Below are 17,368 nucleotides of genomic sequence, written 5' to 3'. Positions count from 1 at the left end.
ATACACACACAATATATGCTCTCCTAGCAGATTTCAGATACTCAGGTGCTACCTGTATTCACATCGCCATCCTTGAGATCTTCAGAATGTTCATTTTACGTAACTCATGCCCTAACCATTATTTCCTCATTTCCTGCTCCTCTCAGCTCCTGGCAATCAGCACGCTATTCTCTGCTTCTGTGAGAACCAACTGGTTCTCAAGGAACCAACTACTTTGGTTCCTTGAATCAGTGAGATCGGAAGTATTTGTTCCTCTGCAGTTGGTTTATTTCTTTCGTCACAATGTCCACAAGTGACAGCATTTCCTCCTTTCTCAAGGCCGAATAATATTCTACAGTCATATTTTGAACTTGTATTTAGTATTTTTTTTCTGAGTACAATTTTTTCTTTGAAATATAAGCCTGGGTAAGCACGAGAGCGCCTCCCGCCAGACTAGGTGTGTTCCAGCATCATCAGTGACACCTCAATGAAAGGCGTGAAAAAAATCAATCATTTTAAGGAGACAATACTATGTGCATAGATTTACATATATTGTACGCCTAGAGACAAACCAATACATATATTAATATTTTGCAAATCTCCATGGTCATTTTTGAGTATTCATTTGCATCTTTTAAATTTTACTATGTTGGAACTTACACATAATAACGTACACAAATTCAAAGTGGTCAGCCTGCTGAACGTTTGCATATGTATGTTCCTATTAATGGACACTGAAATCCAGATTGGGATTTCTGGATTTCCAGCCAATGCAGTCAATTATCTCCCTTAAGGCAGCTGTTACTCTGACTTTTATCTTCGTAGTTAGTTTTGCCAGTCTGGAAATTTCCATATAGAAAGTCCCGTCATTTGAACACTTCAGTTTTCACTTCTTCATTTGACATCTCTGGGAGTCTCACTGTTATCCTCACACAGGAGTTTCTTCTTCTTCTTTTATGGCTAATGCTCTCCTGCACATGTCTATGCAGCCGTGTGGGGCCGATGCTTAACAACTGGCTCTCTGGGAACCAAGAAGTAAAGAGAGCTCAGGATGTGTGGTGGTGGCCAGTTTCTATGGCTTAAATTTCAACATCTCCACAGTGACCAATTTTGGCTGCCCACACGATGCTGCTGCTTGTAGAGTTGGGAAAAGGTGCGTTGCTTGTGCCTCGGCTGCGTCCACCACGTGGCTGCTATAGATGCGGTGACCTTGATCACAAGCCTGGTGACATGTAGTGAAATAAATAAAAAGGGATGAGTTTCAACCACCACTAGTTTTGCTTTAATTAAAATTTATTTAATCATAAGTCTCATATCACTTAATTTTTCATAATAGCTGCTTAACAACCAGTTACAAAATACCTGAAAATTTAGGAAACGTTTTTCATGAGTTTGTGCGAACCAATAGTAGAGAAACACTGTTGTGTGAGTCCCTTTTTCCGTCAAATTTAAGCCAACTTTGTCCCAAAACTGAGATGAAGCTATGAGGAACATCGGTGCACAGGGCACTTGGTGGATATATTTACATTTCTGTTGGTTTCATGCTCAGGAGTGGAATTTTTGGGTCTTAGGTGATACAGTTAAGTAACTTCAGTAGTTAGTGCCAACGAGTTTTCAAGATTAGTCATATCAGTATAAACCCCCACCACAGTGCGTGAATTGCTCTGTGTCTTCTTTACCATTTTCTGCTTTACACCATCCTGATGGGTTTGCAGGAATGCCCGAGTCTTGTGGGTCTAATCTGCATTTCCCTGGTGACTGGTGGTGCTGAGAACCTTTCTGTCCGTTTACGAGCCTCTTGGGGATTTTTTTAGTTAAGTGCCTGTTTAGGTCTCAGGTCCATTTAAATTTTTCATTACTTTGTAGAATTTCTTTATGTATAAAATATGAGTGATTTGTTATTTATACATTTTAAAGTATATTCCCCCACATTCTGCCTTAGTTGTTCATTCCATTAACGGCATCCTTTGGTAAGAAGCCATTCTCAAGTTTAATGTAGTCTAGTTTATCAATATTTTCCTTAATTGGGCTGTCTGTGTTCTGTGAGGAAATCATTGCTCACTGGTGAGGCAGAATAGTTTTTCTTTGTTTTCTTCAGGAAGTTTTGTTCCATCACTTATAATTAGATCTTGAGACAACCAATTGGGAATACCCAGCCCACATCCATTTCCCAAGTGGTAGCTTTAGCTGCATCATTCATTCCGTTTTCAACTCAGCATCTCAACTCAGCCTTGCCCAGGGGCTGCTGAGGCTGAGCTCCAGCAGGGAGTAGCTTCAGAAACAAGTGGATGAGCCGACTGGTCTCGGTAACTAGACATGAGGCTTAATGGCACGGGGATCCGGTGCAGGGGTAATCTGCAATTGAGAGGAGGGGGTGTTGGCTAACTCTGGCCAGGTGAGAGGGAAGGACAGCGGTGACAGACCCAAAAAGTTGTCCCAGAAAAATGTGACGATGCAGTTGGACGTGGAGCAGGTTCTTGGCCCAGAACTCCTGCCTGCTCCTCACCCCCCTGCCCCGCCCCGGATCAGCACCATGCATCTCAGAAGCTCCTGTCATTCACGCTCTGACCACAGCCCTCAGTGGCTCCCAAGTTCTCATCCTGCTTCAGTCCTCAGCTTCATGTGAGAAGCTCAGGTGACAGCAGTTCTGAATGCAAGGGTGTCGGTCCCACATTCTGTCCGTTCTGTAAGGGCTGGTTTCATTGAATTATTTAGGTGCTAAATTTCTTTCCACACTGAAACATTCAAATCTTTAAAACCTTTAATCATTCTTTTTAAGATGATCAAACAGACTTAAAAAGTCTAGTTTCATTGTTGGGGCTGTCTTCGCTTGTGATTCAGAATGGCATTCTTAATCCATTTCTGTTACTATTTTTAAAAAGATCCCCGCAGAAGATGCAATTCTCTCATATTTGATGGTTTTATGATTAAAAATTAATTCATCACCCTCAAGGCCTAATGTTCAAGTTATTATCTTTACATTTCAGGTGAGTTTTATAGAACCTCTGCCTGAATGTATTAAGCATCGAGTTGCTGTTAATGAGAAATATATATGTCCTTAGGCTGACTATGTCTGCGTGTGTTTGTTTTGCAATGTTGATTTTATGGGTTTGTAATTCACCTACTTAGGGTTCATGTCATGAAAATTTTATGGCTTTGGAAATTCTAATAACCATATTAGTGTTAGTCATCTCAATAATTCACTCTTTCTCTGGATCCCAGTAAAGTCAGTGAGGGTTAGACATACCCCAGCTCACTGCTTTGCTCTCTCTTTACTATCCTTCCACCTTTAGGACAGTTGCCTTATATACCCTGAAGTATCAAAAAATGTCGTTCTTCCATGTTCTGTCATTTGGCAGCTTCAGTGCGTTCTGAGCATGATGAGAGCATGGCTGCATGCAAAGAAGCCTCTGCCTTTCACTTTACTCCTTTCTTCCATAGCAATTCCCCAAAGACACAATCAATGAGGAAGTGATAGAATTCTTGAGTCCTTACTTTGAAATGGCAGATTACAACATCGAGACGGCCAAGCGCGTGTGTGGGAACGTGGCCGGCCTGTGTTCCTGGACCAAGGCAATGGCGTCCTTCTTTTCTATCAACAGAGAGGTGTTGCCTCTGAAGGTAAGCTCCCAGGCGGGACAATCGTGTGCCCTGAAGGGTTTCCAGGTCAGTGGCCCTGCCTTTTCACACAGCGCAGGAGGCTCCGTCCCGCGCTGCGTTGTGCTTGAGTCCAGGGAAGAGCGAGTGACAGGAAGGCCGGACACACGATGTCTCTTTCTTCTCTGTATCTGTTCCAAACAGAAGCACAGGGGCCTCTGGGTGTGGACTGTCTGCAAGGACGCTAAGTCCACTGTGGGCTGCTGGATACTTTTCCTCCATAGTTTGTACTTGAAGGAAAAAGAAACAGAGGAAACCACAGCTCAGAATCCCCTGATACTGTCCAGCTCTCCTGCTGGGGAATCCTATGAGGGAGTCAAGGTCAGCACAAGGGCATTGGTGGCTGATCATGGCTACAGGTTATGGCGAAGTGTCCTGACTCCTCTCTGTCCCTCAGGGAAGAATCTGCATATCATCTGTTATGTAATGTGACCAATGTTTGCCTTTCAGTACTTGTATTTCTAAGCTTCATTTGTAGAGCCCCACCCTCCCCCATTCAGTGTCACAGTCTTTAGCAGGTGAGGAGCAAGTGCATGCTCTGAAAACAGAACACTGACATCTCAAACGTCACATGTATGGCTTGGCTGCTTATTTTGCTTTGGTCTGATTTCTCAAACATCCCAACGATCAACTAAATCCATTTACACTTACAAATAACCCAAGGGACTTAATCATCATAACAAAAATAATTAAGAACAGAAAGAAGATGGGAATAGAGTTAAAGATCCCGTTTTATTTTCTAATTGTTAACACACCAGGATCATTTATTCAGTTATTGAAAATCTTTGGGTACTAAGGAAACTTGAAAGAACAAAAACTCTCACTCAAGATTCATTTCACTTAGAGAATTTCACAGCAAATAACCGATGTCATTCCATCTGACATTATGGATTTAGGGACCACAGAAAATGGACATTCTGATTGTTGACTGAATCGCAACCTCCATTTCAAATGAAAAGTACAGGGTGTCGTTTCTGGATTTTTCTAGAGAGTCAGCATACCTAGTTCCTTAAATTGTATGCAGCTGAATTCAATTGTCCTCTTCAATAGTAATTGTTGCAGACTGTTCTCTGATGTGTTACAAGGCCAGTAGTTGCCTAGCAGTGAATGAAATTGATTAAATATTAATTATAACAATAGCAATTTAGATTTCATTATAATGAGATTTCTCTTTGAAACACTAGAAAACTGTAAATATCAGTCCATATAAACAGAACATATAAAATAGTAGAGCCTTAAATGTTAAATATGGGTAATGCCAATATATTATTGTGTTCTCATAATGTGTCTGATAGCAGAGTTGGGTTTTTACATTTACACAAACACACACACACTCAAACTCTAGCAGGTAGTTTTTCAACATCCTACCGGAGAAACTGAGGCTTATATCTTAAATAATCTGCACAGAGACCTGGAGATCCTGCCATGAGCGGTGAGGTTGTAAGGAGTCAGTACTTTTTTGGTTAATGATGTTTATGTTTAAAAAAGCTTTGTTTAAAAAAACCATTTTTTTCTGAATAAAGTCCTAGGAACTGTTCTTAATCTTTGACATTAGTGTTCAATATGGAAAGTTGTCTGACAGATCAGCCTTGTTTTTCTTTTGTGTTTAAGTTACTGAGACAGGGGCTGCTGAGAGCAGAGCTGAGAAAAAATGTTCCAGAAGTGAGATTCTTTTTTCTTTCAAAAGTCACCATTTATTTAGTTTTCAGTGATACCAGTTGGTTTTTTTTTTTTTTTTTTTAATCGAGGTGGCTTTGATTTACAACGCTGCACAGTGCTTAGAGTTACAGGTACGCACCTCTTGAGATGTATGTATCACATCCATCACCATGGCCCCCAACCCTCCACCACACTCCAATGGGCCCTTTGCCCCTTCGCTCCTCACCCCAAGCCTCCCGCTCTGGCAGCCTCAATTCTATTTTTTTTTTTTAAAGATCTTATTTATTTATTTATTTATTTATTTATTTATTTATTTATTTATTTATTTATACAAGCACTGGGTACAGTCAGAAGCGCGGGAGGGTGAGAGAATCCACCAGAGCCAGAGCAGGGAGCAGAGCAGGCAGAAGGACCGAAGTACACTGCTGAGGGGAGCAGCGGGCGGCAGGAGGGGTCTGCGCGCCATGTGGGACCCTCCTCTGGTGGCCGGGGAGCAGCCGGGGATTGAACCGGTGCCGCAGAGGCTGCGGGCAGCTTCGCAACCCAGAGCTCAACCGCTGCGCCACCGGGGAGGCCCCCAGCCTCAATTCTATAGTCAGATTTATACAGTCTGTTTTGGTTTAGTTTTGTCTATTCTTTTGTTTTATTTCATTATGTTCCACATGAGTGAAATCACCTGGTATTTGTCTTCCTCCTCTGACTTACTTCATTCAGCGTATTCCAGGCTGTGTTTCTGCCTCTTGTGGGTTCCAGACAGTTACAGAACCCTGATTTTCCCCTTGAAGAATGATTCTGCTAAAGCCTTAGGAAACCTGAGGTTTTCAGGGAGGAAAATAATTTATCTAAAAAAGTCTTAATAATGTTCTCTAATCTAATACCTCAGAGTGAATATGGTTCTAGTAATGGATCTCCCCATTCAAATCAACTTTAATGTGTTTTAGACTTAAAAAGGAGAAATTGATTAAGAAATTTTTTTTTAAGAATCTAAATTTCTGTAAGCTTAGACTATTTTCCACACTTCACTTGGTAATATTGCTTTCGACTATGTCTTCTGAATCTGAGTAGTTTTTAAAAATAAATCCTTTTTATTGGTCATAGCTGAGGGCATCAGTTTTTTTCTGAAAGCCTCATGATAGAGGAAAACTGCCAGGAGACATCAATAGACACCCATCGCCCCCAAAACCTAGATCTTTATGTCCAGGGAACACGTATGTTCCCACCTTTATCTTATTTGAACAGCCTCGTCCACAGGGATGAGTTGTGCGAGGCAGATGGATCTAGAGATTTGGTTTTCTCCCTACAACTCTTCATATTACAGTTTTCAGTAATTTATCTAAGTGCGTTTAATTTTACAATGTCTGATCTAGGGATTAGCAACCTGAGGCCCACAAATCTAACCCACCACCTGGATTTGATGGCTCATGAAATGAGAACAGTTCTTAGATTTTAAAGTCCTTTTTATTTTTATTTTTTTATTTTTTTTTTAAATTTATTTATTTGTTTGTTTGTTTGTTCGTTTTGTTTATACAAGCACTGGGTACAGTCAGAAGCGTGGGAGGGTGAGAGAATTCACCAGAGCCAGAGCCGGGAGCAGAACAGGCAGAAGGACCGAAGTACACTGCTGAGGGGAGCAGCGGGCGGCAGGAGAGGTCTGCACGCCATGTGGGACCCTCCTCCGGTGGCCGGGGAGCAGCTGGGGATCGAACCGGCACCGCAGAGGTCGCCGGCAGCTTCGCAACCCAGCGCTCAACCGCTGTGCCACCGGGGAGGCCCTAAAGTCCTTTTTAAATATCTGTCTAAACAATAATCTTGGCTTCGTCTCCTAGGCCCCTAATACCTAAAATATTTGCTATCTGACTCTTCATGGAGAAACAAATGTGCTGACTTCTATTCTAATGAATTATAATTTTCTGCTTACAAACATTCATGAAAGTTCCCATTAAAAGTTAGTCTTGATTATCTTGGTTGAAAATGCATACATTGTGCAAAATGAAAAATGATGTAAGAAATATATAAAATAAAATATTAAAAAACCCAATAAACTAAGAAGTAAATTAGACATATAAAAAAATATGTTACATAAATAAAGTACTGGGAATTGCACAACAGTGGTACATACAAAAAAAAAAGGTTAGTCTTGACTTAGTAAGTTTGAAAAGACATTGGGGGGAGGCTGGGAGCACGGTGGAGGGTTATGGGGTCTTAGTGGTGGGGGTGTGGTAACATACACCCCCCCCCGAATCCTAGACAGAATGGTAAACTGCCACCTCAAAAACACTAATTTAGTTAAAAAAATATAAGACCAAAACTTAGAGGACAGATCCTATATGGGTCTGTAATTATTTAGAAAAAAAAGAATTTATTCCCAGTTGTCTTTCTGGATGATGATGTTCCTGAGTATTTGTATGTGTCTGTTTAGTGTAGGCCCACGGATGTAGTCACATGACAGTCACACATTTATGTCAGTGCTCTGGAAGTAGCACAAGCTCAGTAAATGCTGAATTATGAAAAGAGAACAGGCCCTCAAGGAGGAGCAAGGGGGAGCACTGTTCTGACTCGAGGGCTGGGTGTTCATTGCGGCCGTTCCCTCCCGTGTCCTGCAGGCCAACCTGGCAGTGCAGGAGAGCCGGCACGTCCTTGCCATGCAGGACCTGCAGAAGGCCCAGGCCGAGCTGGACGACAAGCAGGCGGAGCTGGATGTGGTGCAGGCTGAGTACGAGCAGGCCATGGCAGAGAAGCAGGTAGCGTCCTTGGGTGTGGGGCTTCCCCTTGCGCCTCTGATCATCCTCCGTCCTGCGGCTACTTTCCGGTGGGGATCCACTTCCTTGACACATGGTGCTCACCCAGCACCTGGCCCTTCCTGTGCCTGTGGCTGTTTTGAGGATGCCAGGGGCTTTTGGGGAGCACTTGGAATGGTCAGTGGAGACAAACCCAGTCTGAGCCACTCTGGGATGGCACCTTCTGTTATATTTCTCGAACCTGATCTTCTCCCTTGATCTCATTTAATTCTTGAAACCCTCTCTCAAGGTAGGCAGGGTGATATTTTTACTTTAATTTCATTTTTGAGGAAAGATCGGAGGCCTGGTGAGGATCTGAGAGTGGATCCCAGGGATGGACAGCCTGGACTGGCGCTTGCCCCCCCAAGTTGGTTCAGGTGTCTCTGCTGGACCACGTGGCTGGATCCCCTGACAGTGACAGTTGACAGCCCCCAGCCACACCTTGTGTGCGGCTTTCCTGCCTGCGCTTGTCTCTGATCCACCAGGGAACAGGCATTTGGTTTTATTTACAAAATTTCAGCTCCACTGGGGCCTCCTGGCTTAGGGTAATCAAGGCAGGTTTACCTTAAATTAATGGTTAGATTAGGTTAAGCTTCAGGGCGTCTCTTTTGCACATACATACCCATGAGGGCTGGTTTTGGGGTGCTATAGAGGATTCCCTGGGGAGGGGAACCCAGGTTATGAAGGACCAGCCTTTGTGCACAGGCATTTCAATAACATGCCTGGGGATCCCAGGAAAGGCAGCTGGGTTTCCAGTGACTGCACTTGGTGATTTTTGGCCTCATTCTGAATACATGGTCACTTTCGTCTTTTGTACTAATACGATTTATTTAATGATTTTCTTAAAATGGTCTTCCAGATTGCGTAAGCTTTTGGCCCCTCAGACTGTCCTGCCTGCCTCCAATCAATCCTGTATTCATTCGATAATTAGGGGCTAGATCCTGCTATTCTTTTCTCCATACTTTTGTGGGGTTCAGTGCTATCACTCAGCCCTCACCTGGCTGGACTGAGATCCTACTCTGTTAGTTTATTCCCTTACAAGAGTCTCAATGAGGGAATTTAGATAAACTTAGTTCTTAAATTTGATAAATTTAATTTCACTATACACAGAATGTATGGCCTTTGTTTTCTTTTTTTTTTTTTTAAAAGATTTGTTTATTTATTTATACAAGCACTGGGTACAGTCAGAAGCGCGGGAGGGTGAGAGAATCCACCAGAGCCAGAGCGGGGAGCAGAGCAGGCAGAAGGACCGAAGTACACTGCTGAGGGGAGCAGCGGGCGGCAGGAGAGGTCTGTGCGCCATGCGGGACCCTCCCGGTGACTGGGGATTGAACAGGTGCTGCAGAGGCTGCGGGCAGCTTCGCAACCCAGCGCTCAGCAGCTGCGCCACCGGGGAGGCCCGCCTTTTTTTTCTTAAAGGTAAATCTCCTGTGGGCCTCCCTGGTGGACTAGGGGTTAAGTATCAGACTATCACGACTAAGGCCTGAGTTCAGTACCTGGCCAGGAAGCAACCCACATGGTGCAGCAGAGCTCTCCTGCCTCGCCCGCTGCTCCCCTCAGCAGTGTGTTTCAGTCGATCTGCCTGTTCTGCTCCCCACTCTGTCTCTGGTGACTCCTTTCAACCCCCGCACCTGTGGTCTACACGCCAGTTCTTCTATGTAAAAACAAACAAATAAATAAATAATTAAAGATAAATCTAAAAACAAAATAAGTGCTTTTTAGAAGTTTGAAAGAAGTGACTGTAGACCACCTATTTGTGTAGTTCTGTGCAGTGGAATTCGCATAAATGCAAAGGGCAGATTAACATCACAGGTTGAGAGTTGGCTTTAGGGCCTGCGAGGAAGCTGTGCTCGTTTCTGCCAGTATGGACTTGCGCTTATTCCAGGAAGCACTGCTGAACCCAGTAATAATATTTTAACACCAATTTTCAGAAAAGGGTCATACATTTTTGGGATGTGTGGCATTAGTCATGAATACTTTATGTCTCTTTTTACACAAAAATGAGAAAAATTGTTTTATGACTTCATTTATTATATTTCGGTCTTAACATTTTTTACATTAATTCATTTTTTTTGGGGGGGGGGTCTTGAGCATCTGTTTGCTCAGTAAATAATTAGAGGCCCACACAAGAACTGCTCTGGGAAAGGTCTGGCTCTCACTTAAAACTTAGGTTTCAGCAAATGTCAGGTTTTCAAGTTCAAAAAACCCCAAATCTGACTGTGAGCCCCCGTCCTCAACATCCCGGAGGGAGCTTGCCCGTAGTCATTTTGGATCCTCCTCCCCGCTCCATGTAGAGCCCGGGAGGCTTAGTGACACGGGGAGCAGGAGTGGGGATGTGCTGGGCCAGACATGGCTGGAGTTGGTGAGGGAGCCTCAGGAGATCACCTTCTCTGAAGATGCTTTAAAGTTTCACCTAAAGTAATAGAAGACTTAGAGTTTGATAAAGAAACAGTGTTAGAATTTTAACATAAATAATCTTAATTTTTAGGTAAGGATATGTAGGTCTGTATTTCTTTGCTTTTTGGTGCCATATGGTATAAATATATTTGTATTTTTTTTTCTATTTATCTGTATTGGGAAATCACAAATGTCCATGGTCTCTCAGCTGTTAACATTTGAGGGGGGTGGGAACTGCCCAGTTGGCTCAGTCCCCACGGGAGGCATCCCTGCGAGTTCCATGGGCTGGGCAGACACAGGCTCGTGGAAATGCAACCTCGTGCTTCTGACAAGATAAGTGGCTCATGTGGCTGGGAGGGGAGGGTGATCCATATGTATTAAAATTGTATTTTTGAGCCAGAGGCTTCATTAGTCTAAAAGCAAGTCTTCTGCCGATGGCCTCTTTCAGACCTTGCTTGAAGACGCGGAGCGGTGCAGGCATAAGATGCAGACGGCGTCCGCGCTGATCGGCGGCCTGGCTGGGGAGAAGGAGAGGTGGACGGAGCAGAGTAAAGAGTTTGCTGCCCAAACGAAAAGACTTGTAGGTATGTGACCCCCCTAGCTCATGAGCTCAGCACACGAGCTTGGAGAGAAAACAGCCAACACGCCCTTACTCAGATTCCTCTGTGTGTGTGCGTGTGTGTGTGTGTCCACCTACTTCGGGAGGCTGCATCTATGGAATCCTTGTGAGATGTGTTAATGACCTTTAAAGTTACTTTTGAATTCTTGTCATGTTACTTTTGAATTCTCCTGAGTCCCTGGTCATGTTGATCAAGGTCACTTTGAAGGAAGGCCCTGTCTTCTGAGGTTTTGCTTCTCTTGAACCCAGAATTCATCTTCTCAAGCCAACAGACATCAAAATAACCCTGCTGCTTGGCTGGCCTTCTGCATCCCATTTAACCATGAACCCAACCGCTGCTTATTGACCAAGACACAGCCACGTGTACTTGCAATTTGGTTTCTGGAATTCAGTTTAAAAGAATATTGCTTTTGTTTTTGTTTTTCCCCATTGTTAATATTCTACACAATTACAATGATGATCATCAAGTATTTTAGTGGTGTTTGTTTTTCATTTTAGGGGATGTATTGTTGGCTACAGCTTTTCTGTCTTATTCTGGTCCATTTAACCAAGAATTCCGCAATCTGCTATTGAATGACTGGCAGAAGGAGATGAAAGCCCGAGAGATTCCATTTGGAAACAATCTAAATCTCAACGAGATGCTGATTGATGCTCCAACCATCAGTGAATGGAACCTCCAAGGCTTGCCCAACGATGACCTGTCCATCCAGAATGGAATCATTGTCACCAAGGCATCTCGCTATCCTTTGTTAATTGACCCACAGACTCAGGGCAAGATCTGGATCAAAAATAAAGAAAGCCAGAATGAACTGCAGGTAATTTAGCTTTGAGTATATTCATGTAACTAGTTAACTTTAACCGTCCACAAGGATCAGAGAATACTGAATACTGGAAATTATTAGCTACGGTTCATCATCCTGGTTAGAATTGTCACCAACACAAGCCTAAAACCCAACAGTAAAATCTTTCTAAAAATTGCATTATTTGCATTTGCATGATGACATCTTTCAGAGGTTTCAGACTCTCTTCTGTGAGTGCTGATGTCTCTCTCTCAACAGACCAGGCTTGAGCTCTGTCTCATGCTACCTGTTCAGCTCTGTACAAGGATATTCCATGAATCCATTATTACTTGTCACAAAGTGTGGTGGTGGGGGGGAGTCAGCCTTGCATACAGGACCTGTGCATGATACCTAGTAAAAGGAATGACAGTTTGCTAAGGAAAAGACTGGAAACAGTCTAATTTCTTGCCATTTCAGTAATATGGGTTTGTTTTTTGTTTTTTTTGCTTTTCTTTTTTGAAGATTTATTTATTTATGCATACAAGAGCTGGGGTACGCGGCCAGAGGTGTTGGAGGGTGAGAGGATTCACCAGAGACAGAGTGGGGAACAGAACAGGCAGACTGACTGAAATACACTGCTGAGGGGAGCAGCGGGTGAGACAGGAGAGGTCTGCTGCGCCATGTGTGTTGCTCCCTGGCCAGCCGGGGATTGAACTCATGCTGCAGAGGCTGTGGATTGTTTCACAGTGCAGTGCTTAACCCCTTGTGCCACCAGGGAGGCCCAACGTATGGGTTTTGAGTAAGGGTCTCTGACCTCCTCTGTCCCCTGTGGTGGAGGCTCAGTTACCCTTGCACCTCTGTGCATTGTGTCACCTTTCCATCTTGTTTCTAGATCACATCTCTCAACCACAAGTACTTCAGAAGCCACCTGGAAGACAGTCTATCTCTTGGGAGGCCCCTGCTTATCGAAGATGTTGGAGAGGAACTAGATCCAGCACTGGATAACGTCTTGGAGAGAAACTTCATTAAGACGGGGTCTACCTTTAAGGTAAGTTGTGTGTTGATGATAATGCTTACTGCACCGTGATTGCTGTGAGGCCAGGTAAATGCAATGTAGGTGAGGTTTTCTCAATAGCATCGACTCAAGTTTGAGTCAGTGGCAGAGCATCGTTTTCCCGAGTTGGTATTAAAGTATTCAGGAGCGGTTCTTGCAGGAATATCCACTTCCCTGGTTAATACAGCCTGACTCTATTTTGGTGTTTGACTATCGACAGTTCAGGCTCCCCCGTACCCCTCTGCACTCTTGTCCCAACTCTGGGCAAGCTGTTAAGAACACCTGGGTGCTCCCTCTCACTAGTAGGGAGTTCACACCATGCAACCCCCACCATGTCCTTATGTAGGGACATTCATCCCAGCCCACTCCATATTCATGCTGAAACAGCTGCCCATCTGAGTCTCAAGAAGTTTTCTTGAACCTGCTAGGTAGCCCACTCCAGTCTCCAAGGAAAGTCTTGTTAGTAAACAGCCTTTAATACACATTTGCTGCATGTGTGGCATCATCAGTCTTGATCTCTGAACCAAATATTGGGAGGGGGATCCACCTCACTTTTCCAGTGTGATCACAAAAATTTTAGTGAAGAAATTCTATATTTATTGAATGGTGTATACTGACCTCCCTCACTCCCTCCTTCCCACCCTAGTGGATTGAAGCTCCGTAATTGCTTAATGACCATTTCTTTTTGAGTGCACAGATTATCTCCAGGTACATAATTGTTTACAGCAATACATGATCTTATACCAAATGGACACAGTAATGTATATCTCTGCTCTGTTACTTTTAACTTGATATAAAAAAAGGTGAAGGTCGGTGACAAGGAAGTAGATGTGATGGGTGGTTTCAGACTCTACATTACTACCAAACTCCCCAACCCAGCCTACACCCCTGAGATAAGTGCACGCACCTCCATCATTGACTTCACTGTCACCATGAAAGGTCTGGAAGATCAGTTGCTGGGGAGAGTCATTCTCACTGAGAAGCAGGTGAGTGAGCACAGCTACCTCTCTTTCTGCATTGTTGAAATTCTTTCATTGATGAAAAAAATATGAAATAATATGATAAAAACTGTAGTATGATTGAGATCTTCCTTTTCATCCTATGCTTTTTATGTTATTAATTCCCAAGTGTCTTAGATAACTGCTAATCCTTTACTTCCCTGCTATGTTATATCTGCATCTCATAAATCACATACATCAACTGATGGTGTAGAGATGGATGATGGAATAGTGAGAATGTCTCATTTTCAGTATCATTATTCTGTCCTATATTTAATTTTTGAAGAGTTTGTTTTATGTGAGTTCTCACCTGTTGAACCTTAGCTTTCTAGTATACATCTGGGCTTTTCATTGGATTCATTATTATGCTGTTGGAATATAAACTAAGACATTGTACTCAGAGGACGCACAACACTGTCGATTCCTCCTGGTTATCTGAGCAGCCTCTGTGTGTGCTGGGAGGCCAGGGTTGCACCGAGCACCCGGTCATTGCCTGGATCATCTCTATAAGCATGACTCTGTATCTATTTTCTACTTTATGGGGTTACTTAATGCTCAGTGAAAAGTGGCCGGTGATTTATAAACTTCCTTGTTCTGAGTCAACATTTTCTCTAGGAAACACTAAGAGTCTCAAGCAAAGAAATCTAGAGGATTTTAATAGGACTGCCTTGGTGCGACTGCATGAACTCTGAAAGTTGCTATTGATTTTCTCTTGGGTTCAATAGCAATGAGAACTTGAGTTCATGGCTCCCTTCTCTATGGACCTACAGATTTATTTAGGTTAAAATTATTGTCAAAACCTGGGGAATTGGCCCCTCCCATTATTTTTATCTTTTCTATTTATTGATTTAGTTTTAACTGAAGTAATATTAGTAATACCCCAGTCAGGTATCACCACCATGGCCCACCCACCACCCTCTCACCCATAGACTCCCACCGTAGACCACCATGCTTCCTTCCCTCTTTCTTCTTATCCCTCCGCACCCCTGCTTCCCTTGGTGCTCCAGTTCTGTAGTCAGCTCTCAAGGGTTAGTTTTTAAGCTTGTGTTTATCTGACTATTATTTTAGTTACTTTATATTCCACATATTAGTGACACCATCTGGTATATGTCTTTCTCCTTTGGACTTCACTTAGAATTATCCTTTCAAGCTCCATTCATGTTGCCGCAAATGACATGAGTTTATTGTTTTTCATCACCGAGTAACATTAAGAGCCCGGAAATAAACCCACATGTATGTGGAAGTTAATCCATGACACAGGAGCCAAAACATATACTGGAATAAGGATAGCCTCTTCAATAAACAGTGTTGGGAAAACGGGACAGTTGCATGCAAAAGAATGAAAATAGACCACAATCTCACACCCCACACCAAAATCAACTCAAAATGGATCAAAGACTTGCATGTAAAACCCGAAATCATAAAATACAAAGAGGAAAATATAGGCAAAACCTTTCATCATATAAGCTGTAGTGCTGCCTTTAGGGATTTATCCCAAACAGCAAGGAAAATAAAAGAGAACATAAACAGCTCTGGGCCACATCAAATAAAAAGCTTCTATACAGCAAAAGAAACCATAACTAAAACGAAAAGATACCCTACTGAATGAGAGAAAATATTTGCATACCACACATCTGACAAAGGACTGACATCAAGATATACAAAGAACTCATACAACTCTATGTAGCAAAAAAACCCAACACAAACATGGGCAAAAGAACTAAACAGATACTTCTGCAAAGAAGACATGCAGCCAGCAGGCACAGGAAAAATGTTCACAATCACTTATTATTAGACAAATGCAAATCAAGACCACAATGAGATACCATCTCACACCTGTGTGAATAGCCATATTGAAAAGATCAGAAACTACAAGTGCTGGCAAGGATGTGGAGAAAAAGGAACCCTCCTACACTGCTAATGGGAATGCAAACTGGTGTAACCCTTGTGGAAAGAAGTGTGAAGGTGTCTCAAAACAGTAAAAATGGATCTGCTATTTGACCCAGCAATTCCACTCTTGGCATCTACCCCCAAATTAAAAACACACATACACACACACACAAATTCAAAAGGAAAATTGCATTCCCATGATCATCGCAGCCCCATTTACTATAGCTAAACTATGGAAACAACTTAAGTGCCCTAAACAGGTGAGTAGATCAAGAAGATGTGATGGATATACACAATGGAATATTACTCAGCAATCAAAAAGGAAAGCCAAATGTCTTGAGGCAAGTGTTCCTTAACCAGAGTCCATTCCAGGTGCACAGTTAGTAATTCTTACTTACTGGGCACTCAATTTTTAATGAAAATAGAGGGTCATCTTCCCCTGAACCCCATTATATTGCAGCCTGTATGCTGTATCTTCTTTTCTCTACAGCAGTCTCATGCAGGAAGTGAGTGCTGGACTTAATTTTGTTGGATGCGAAGTAGTATACTTCCTGCAGGAGGCTTTTCTTTGGCAGCTTCTGTTTTTCCTACCAGCTCCCAAATCTGCTAACATTGTCCACTCTTCCCAGTCTGGGTGGTGGCGAGTGGGCTGAGCCCATCTCTGATGCTGGTGGGGCAATTCCTGTCATCTAGAAACTCAGTTGCAAATAGCCTGATACAGTGCCTAATGAACACATATAGAATTATTTTAAAGTCCAAATTGTTCCTCTTCAGTCACAATGCAAACTTACAGTGCTTACAACTTGAATGATCGTAAATCTAAAATATCCTCAGTGTCCTTGTACTGGGCTCTGTTGGTAGTTAGGGACACCCCACAGGGAGGAAGTTGACATTTGAAAGCATCTAACAAATCCCCTGAGATGTAGGTTGAAATAAACGAGGAGCCTCTTTGGTCAGGATGAGTTGCGCCTTCCCTGGCACTTAACCACAACACTGGTGAGGTCTTGTGAAAGCAGCCCGGAGCAGTGACTTACAAAGCACAGGAAAGTCACTCCCCTTTGGTTCCATAACATCCTGGGAATATGGGCAGTGAGGGACCTCATTGTCACGCGTGTTTGGTCCATCAGTGCACATCTGTACAACCTGCGGGGCCCTTAGGCTTGTTTGCTTCTGAAACAAATGGAAACCTCGGAGTTTATACATGCAAAGGTATGAATTTTAAATTGGCTTCACACTCTCTTGTGCACACCAAGGCAGTGTTTTGAATGCACGAGCAGTTCAAGTGTCCATGAAGGTCATAGTCAGTTGTTTACCTGATGCACCTGGAAGCAGACTTAGTCAGTCTGCAGTTGTCACCAGGAGATGATGTATTGGACCATTTTAAACAAGCAGGAAACCATTAGCTCTCCAGCAACTTTCCTTTAAAGACACCAAGTCTCAGAGGCCCACTCTCACCTTGATTCTGGAGAACAAGACAGAAACTCACAAATAATATCATTAGGAGAAAAATAATACTGTCTTAGTGGCTTCTCCTGCCCTCAGGGGTCATCATCATCCTG

The 17,368-nt window shown here is 43.0% G+C and overlaps 1 protein-coding gene across 1 annotated transcript in view; it reads left to right on the top strand.

Moving 5' to 3' along the window:
* Nucleotides 1-17,368, top strand: part of DNAH5 (dynein axonemal heavy chain 5) — a gene marked incomplete at both ends in the record, with an annotated part of 180,216 nt that overhangs the window by 130,787 nt on the left and 32,061 nt on the right. The window contains 6 exons of the mRNA XM_084233059.1: nt 3,421-3,600; nt 7,899-8,036; nt 10,918-11,053; nt 11,587-11,903; nt 12,760-12,915; nt 13,725-13,907. Of these exons, the coding sequence (XP_084089185.1) occupies nt 3,421-3,600; nt 7,899-8,036; nt 10,918-11,053; nt 11,587-11,903; nt 12,760-12,915; nt 13,725-13,907 (1,110 nt within the window). The remainder of the gene's footprint in view (nt 1-3,420; nt 3,601-7,898; nt 8,037-10,917; nt 11,054-11,586; nt 11,904-12,759; nt 12,916-13,724; nt 13,908-17,368) is intronic.

The sequence above is a fragment of the Talpa europaea genome, assembly GCF_964194135.1.
Source record: "Talpa europaea genome assembly, chromosome: 5".
In the NCBI taxonomy this organism is placed as follows: domain Eukaryota; kingdom Metazoa; phylum Chordata; class Mammalia; order Eulipotyphla; family Talpidae; genus Talpa; species Talpa europaea.
Note: the sequence above shows the minus strand (reverse complement) of the source record. Positions and strands in the feature narration are given on the sequence as shown.